At 37.9% G+C, this 6,968-nt stretch overlaps 1 protein-coding gene across 1 annotated transcript; it reads left to right on the top strand.

The window, feature by feature from the left end:
- Positions 1–570: 570 nt before the first annotated feature.
- AP1M1 (adaptor-related protein complex 1, mu 1 subunit) lies at positions 571–6,650 on the top strand (the record flags this gene model as incomplete). The annotated part of the gene is made up of 11 exons (XM_009706946.1): positions 571–727; positions 1,111–1,178; positions 1,754–1,884; positions 2,031–2,178; positions 2,567–2,693; positions 3,070–3,212; positions 4,035–4,106; positions 4,391–4,549; positions 5,183–5,308; positions 5,510–5,585; positions 6,182–6,650. Coding segments are annotated over 11 exons (1,230 nt in total), but the record flags the coding sequence as incomplete, so codon positions are not given.
- Positions 6,651–6,968: the final 318 nt, after the last annotated feature.

A 6,968-nucleotide genomic window follows, 5' to 3' on the forward strand; every position in this document is an offset into this window, starting at 1 on the left:
GGTCTGTGAGGGGCCGGGGATGGTGAGGGTCCCCCGGCCGCCTTGGGGTGTGCGGGAGCCGCTTTCCCCTTCCTGGCACCTCATTGCTGCCAACCCCAGTTTTACGTGGCACTGCAGGTCCGAGCTGTGACAGGGGAGTCGCGGCCTGTATCTCCACCGTTAGACGTGCCGGGGGAGCTGGCTGCTGATAGCAGACCTGCCAGCAGGGCCCTCCGGGCATCCCTCCTGGGGTAATTAATCTCTGCTGTAATTAGGGGTAGTTTGTCTCAGAGGAATTACGTGTTTTCCCATCTTAAAAGCGTTATTAGGGTGTGTGCGCAGCAGTAAGTGAAGAATAACTCTGGAGAATATTAATACATGACTTTAGAATGCAAATCCTAATCTTTCATTGTAGTCAGCAAAGTATTCTGGTATTGTGATTTGCACTTATAGTATGCATAGGGGCTAGAGTGAAGGTTGGTGACTTTTTTTAAGTTAAAGAGGCCTTCCAAATATCTTGTGCGTTGGTCTTGCATGGTAACATCATCTCATGAAAGAAAAAATGCAAGGCTTTTGTTGCTCTCTTTATAGGTTCTCATCTGTCGGAATTACCGTGGAGATGTGGACATGTCAGAGGTGGAGCATTTTATGCCAATCCTTATGGAAAAGGAAGAAGAGGGGACGCTTTCTCCTATTCTAGCACATGGAGGAGTTCGTTTTATGTGGATTAAACATAACAACCTGTATCGTATCCTTTATACTGCACATAGCTCGCATATGCTGATATGGCAAACGCTGCTATATTATTTTTGTTGTTTGTGTCTAAATGCAAAGCTAGAGAATGGTGAAGTGACATAAGGAGGCTCATTAAATAAAGTAGTTTTATGCTTTACATAGTGTAACGTGCACCAACAGCATCAGGTGCAGAAAAGTGTTTATATTAATTTTACTCTAATAAATTATTTCCTGAATGTTTATCTTCATATCTTATTAGACCAGAGGTACTCTTAATTAATTAACTCTTAGTTTTTTTGGCCAACTCTAATTGCCTAAAGGCTTTTAAAAATGCACTTAGTAAACATTTTTTTGAATGGTGACTTTGAACGCGTGTTCCTCAACATCCTGTGTCAGTTGTTGCAACTTCTAAGAAAAATGCTTGTGTATCACTGGTGTTTTCATTTTTATATAAAGTAGTTCAGGTGAGTATGAAATCTCAAAGGTAACCGTCCTCTTCTTTTCAGTTCAATCTAAATCTGATCTAACTAGAAGTGCATAAAGCTTTCGCATTTTTAAAGAACTCTATGGTAATAGCATTTTTACTTTATATTTGATTATTTTGTAGAACTATCTTCCTAACCACTAGTAATGGAATTGATATTTTGTAGCTGAGTAGGCAAAGGATGTGACACAATGCTGTAAGTAATTGCACAAGACCTGAGAGCGCAGAGGAGAATTGTGAACTTGGTGCATGAGTAGTGGCATATCACATAGATTCTGTGTTTGGTTCATCTGTACCTGGCATGAAAAATATTTTCTCCAGAATGAATATTTTTCATAATAGTTAGAGTTCCTTCTAGGATTCTCTAGCTCTCTTTTAATTGAGGTGGGTTTCCTAAGGCTAACCTTCTGAACAGAATGCTGTTTGTGAATTATGGGGTTTGGTTTGGGGCTTTTTAAAAATCATGATGTTAGATGCAAAAATACATTCTGAATGTGCTGTATTTCCTCAGTTAACGTCCTCCTCCTTCCCTTCCCTCCTGTCATTTTGTTTCAGGTTTTTTCTGAATATTTCAAGGAGTTGGAAGAAGAGAGCATTAGGGATAATTTTGTTATTATTTATGAGTTGTTAGATGAGCTTATGGATTTTGGTTATCCGCAAACCACTGATAGTAAAATTTTACAAGAGTAAGTATCATTCTTTATCACTTACAGTGACAAACTCCTTGAAAAGTTTTGAGCATTCTTCCATACTCAAACAAATGTTTTGGCTTGGTCTGGTTGTTAAAAAATTAATTTTCTTTTTTTTTCATGCTAATTATGTGGCTGTAAAGATACATCACTCAGGAAGGTCACAAACTTGAAACTGGAGCTCCACGTCCACCTGCCACTGTTACGAATGCTGTTTCATGGAGATCAGAAGGGATAAAATACAGGAAAAATGAAGTGTTCCTGGATGTTATAGAGTCTGTTAACCTTTTGGTGGGTACCTTTAACTTTTAATGAGAATTGTAATAGGAAGTGTTGAAAAGGGCTTATTGCCTGAAAACCTGGAAGGGTACGATAAAAAGCAGACTGACGGTGGCTAGTGTACTGTGATGCTCAAATCAATGTCAGTCATTAAGACTGAGTACCCGTAAGGAGATCCAGTAGACAAATAATGCTTTACTTGGATGTATTGCTGATTTCTGATACGTCCTTTCCTCCTCTGTCTGTCCCCATCACCTCCCTGATCTAATTCTACTCTACTGGATTAATTTCTCAAGAGAAAGACATCCAAGAAAACTTGGGACGTGAGGATTGGGTGGGAGTGTTGTTTAATGTCGCAACATACCACATCAGAGCGTGCGTTCTTTCCATTTTTGTTCAGGTCAGTGCCAACGGAAACGTATTACGGAGTGAGATAGTTGGATCCATTAAAATGCGAGTCTTTCTCTCGGGAATGCCAGAGCTGCGCCTTGGTTTAAATGACAAAGTTCTCTTTGATAATACAGGCCGTGAGTATTCTGGTGATCAATAATCATGAAAGATGTTATCTGAAGCCTTAAGTTTTGGGATGCTTGAGGTTCACCTGAAAGGATTTGTTCTAAGATGATAGAAATACTTTTTTTATCAGTGTAGAAAACCATGTTAGGTCTTGTGTGAGAGAACCAAGCAAGGATGGAATGCCATGGTGCTACATGGTAACCATCTAGGCTTCCTCATCTCTTTATTCCTTGGGACTTCTGTAGTCCTGAAAACCTATAGCAAGCTAAAGAAATTATTGGCTAAAAGGGAGGAATGTTAGCAGACAACTGCTTTGCTGCGTAACTGGCTGTGATGAGACTTTGGACATAATTTGTGTAGCACCTTGAAATGTGTCTTTTCTGCTAGGTGGCAAAAGTAAATCGGTAGAACTGGAAGATGTAAAGTTTCACCAGTGTGTTCGTCTCTCTCGCTTTGAAAACGACAGGACAATTTCTTTCATTCCACCTGATGGAGAGTTTGAACTCATGTCATATCGTCTTAATACCCATGTGAGTTTGGATGTTTGCATTTTTTATATGATAATGTTTTAGATTGTAGGCAGAATTGCTAATGGCTTTCCCGTAACTTTTTTTTTTTTTCCCTGAAGTATGGCGGGCATAGTAGTTTTCAAGTCAACTGTTAATAGCAAGCCTTTGAGCTCGCTCATTTTGGAGGAAGAATGAGTTTAGAAGTAACTTGGCAATAAGTCCCTATATTTTCAACTACTATTGAAACTGTTTCTGAAATACTGTTTTTGTGATAACTTTATTTTTTTAAGCTAACTACATGATGAAATGTCAGCATAGCAATTCATTGTGCTTGACGACAACGGCATTTATGTAGTTTAATTTTGTTAGAGTATGCTAGCCACAGTGGTAAGGATAGCTTTCCTTTCAGAAAAGGAGAAATTCACTGTAGAGGTCTATAATATGCAGCTGTGACAGGAGACAACAAATGAAAAGTTCAGTATTAATTTTTTGTTTTAAGGGCAGTAGTTTGAATTAGAGTTGGTTTTAGGGCTTGTCATAGTTCAGTCCCTAGTATATTAAATGATCAAATATTTTGAAATGCAAGTGTTTCTTCTTCGAGATTAATGAGAGACATACCTTTTTGAGCCTGTAATTCATGTAACCCTTGGTTGTTGGTATATCAATACTTGCTCATTTGTATAATTTTTTAAAATAAAAACACAACTTGTTTGTCATTTTGAACACCACAGACTTTCTGTTTTCTGTGGCGTTTGTGTGTTGAGTATAGCTTTATGGGTAAGCAACATTCTAATGACTGTGTCAAAGTAAAACCTACAGCTGTTAAGTGTTTTTCTCCATTAGGTGAAACCACTGATCTGGATTGAGTCTGTGATTGAAAAACATTCCCACAGCCGCATCGAGTACATGATCAAGGTCAGAAGTTCTAAAATTGGCTAATTTTAGTCTTCTCTTTAACTTGTTTTCAAAGCATGAGCAGCAGTATGTGCATTTTTGTACAAGTATTTTGTATTTCTGTGGGACTTGTATCTTTTTGAAAGCTTCATTTGTAAGTTACGATCTCTGTGTTACAGTTCTGTTTCTCAGTACATAGATTGAGGTGGAGGGGAGTTGTATGTCTCACAGCTCTCTGAACCCACTCGCATAATGGAAATATTTAGAGACCTGCTTTTCTGATTTTTTTTTTTTTTCTTCTTTAGGCAAAAAGTCAGTTTAAGCGTAGATCGACTGCCAACAATGTGGAGATTCACATTCCAGTTCCAAACGATGCAGACTCGCCAAAGTTTAAAACCACTGTTGGAAGTGTCAAATGGGTTCCAGAGAACAGTGAAATTGTCTGGTCCATTAAATCTTTTCCAGTAAGTGTTATTTTCAGTCTTATCACCTAATAGGGTAATAGTTACTTAACGTTAATATTTTATGAATGTTCAGGCTCTGCCTAAAGCAAATTCTAATAGTATCAGACAAGTAGTACTGCCTTCTTCCTCTTTTCCCTTGGATGAAGGATTGGAACTTGCTAATAAATGTTTAAGATACTTTTGTTTATATTTGTTTAACTGAGATAATTTTTCAGAACTAGGTTAGAGAGCAGATTTTTGAGCAATATCTGTGGATGGTGTAATCCCTTGGCCTAGATTTAGCAGCAGCTGTTTTAGTTTGTCAGACTCTGCTTCTTGGGTGGTTCTGTGAGTGTGAGCTCTTTCAGATGATAATGGTGCAGCAGTTCAGCTGTCTGTCACCCCTTAACCAGAATGGTCAGCAGCACCCTTGTCTTCCGTGTGAGGCTGGGAGAAAATGAATTATGCCTCAGGCTGGTCCCAATTTGATCTGCATCTTTGGAAAAAAAAAGTATTTTCAGAGTAAAGACAAGTGCTCGCTTTTAAGCCCTAGAGAAGAGCTGAAATTTCACATTAAGAAAACCACTTGTATTGTTGCAAGTTTTTTTATTTTTTTTGTTTCAAGAAAAAAAAAAATCTGTCCCTTTTGGATAGGGTGGAAAAGAATACCTGATGAGAGCTCACTTTGGACTTCCAAGTGTTGAAGCTGAAGATAAGGAAGGAAAACCTCCCATTAGTGTAAAGTTTGAGATTCCATATTTCACCACTTCAGGAATCCAGGTCAGTAGTTGAAAATAGAAATACTGATAAGTTAACATGCTAGGCTCTTCACACACAAGTTTTTCTCATCTTCTTGATGGTTCCTGTTTAGTGTTATCCATAAAGCGTATTTTTGACTAAATTTTTTTTTTTTTTCTTTTTAACTACATGCCGCTTGGCTGACATGGGAGGCCTTATTTCTTAACGTGCCTTTCTTTCCAGGTTCGCTACTTAAAGATAATTGAGAAGAGTGGCTATCAGGCTCTCCCGTGGGTTCGTTATATCACCCAGAATGGAGGTAAATGGAAGGCAATAGACTGTAGACATCTCCAACTTGCATGTTTTGTTTCTCCAGCATACACCTACAAATTGAAACACAGAAAACTAGTTTGCTCATATTCTTGAGTGTTAAACTAATGATTTAGATACATGTTAGATTAAGGTATGCTGCTTTTTCCAGTCAGCTTTTTTGGTGTCTTAATCGAAGACCCGATGGGATAGTTCAGTAGTGTTCAAGTATTTTGTAATTAAGCTGGATTCGGTGAGATTTTTGGAATGTAAACTTAAAAAGAAATTGCTCACACATCATTCTGCCAGCTTTAAGATGTATAAGACACCATCTACTAAAAGATACTAGATTGTTAGCAAGTAAAAGCGGTAGGGTTTTTTTGGGGTTTTGCTTTTTGTTGTTTTTTCTAATCTAACTTCTTCTGGCATGGAAGCATGACTACCTGCAACTACCTTAATCACTTTAGAGCTCATTATCATGGCCATTCTAACCAAAGATCTGGTTTTATTTTGTATCGCTTCATCCGAGTTTGCTGATCCGCTTTACTACTTTTAGTGGGACAATTTACTAAAACTGTGTTTTGTTTTGTTTTTTCCCCTTTACAGACTACCAGCTTCGAACACAGTAGAACACCTCACAAGCACCACAGATGACAAAACTTCAGACCTAGGATTTGTTTGCAGAAGCTTCTGTGGTACTGAGAGCTGTGAATCTTGTTGCCAAGGGTCTTGTTTCTGCAATCTTGGATTGACAGGAGAAAGATTGGAAATTTACTGTTTTCAATAATGTGTTTGAGCATTTGAACCATTAGTATTGATTGTGTGAATATTTATTTCATTCTTAGAACATGCTGATCTTGCTGCTAAATGCTAATTACATTAGGAGTAGCAGTTACCTTGAGGAGCCAGGAATACAGAATGAACCTTGAGAATGTCTTGTCAATGCCTTGTCTGTTACATTCGCAAGTTTCTAATATTCGTATTTTAGGATCTCTAAAGACATTGGCAGCGTTATGCTACAAATTAGGGAGACGATTGTGCAATTAAATGACTGCTGAACACTTAGTTGTATTTAGCCCACGGTATTTATTTTTTTTTTCTGGGCATGTGGGTGCCTTAACTCATTCAAAGCTCTGTTAACTTATAAAAATTTACGGAATATGAGTTAAAACAATCTGAAGTCAAAAAATACTATTTGCTCTTTTTGCATGGTTTCAAACCAGTTAATCTGACAGAACAACTTCAAGTGAAGGGTTTGGAAACAAAAATAGGGTTTGTTAAAGACTAAGTTAACTGAGAACAAGAGATCGCAGAAGTAAATGTCTATGGGAACATCTCTGTGGAAGCACGATGATTGCTAGTTCAAGTTAGTTGAAATGCAGACTGAAGAGTT

The sequence above is a fragment of the Cariama cristata genome, unplaced genomic scaffold, assembly GCF_000690535.1.
Source record: "Cariama cristata isolate BGI_N322 unplaced genomic scaffold, ASM69053v1 scaffold5339, whole genome shotgun sequence".
NCBI classification, from domain to species: domain Eukaryota; kingdom Metazoa; phylum Chordata; class Aves; order Cariamiformes; family Cariamidae; genus Cariama; species Cariama cristata.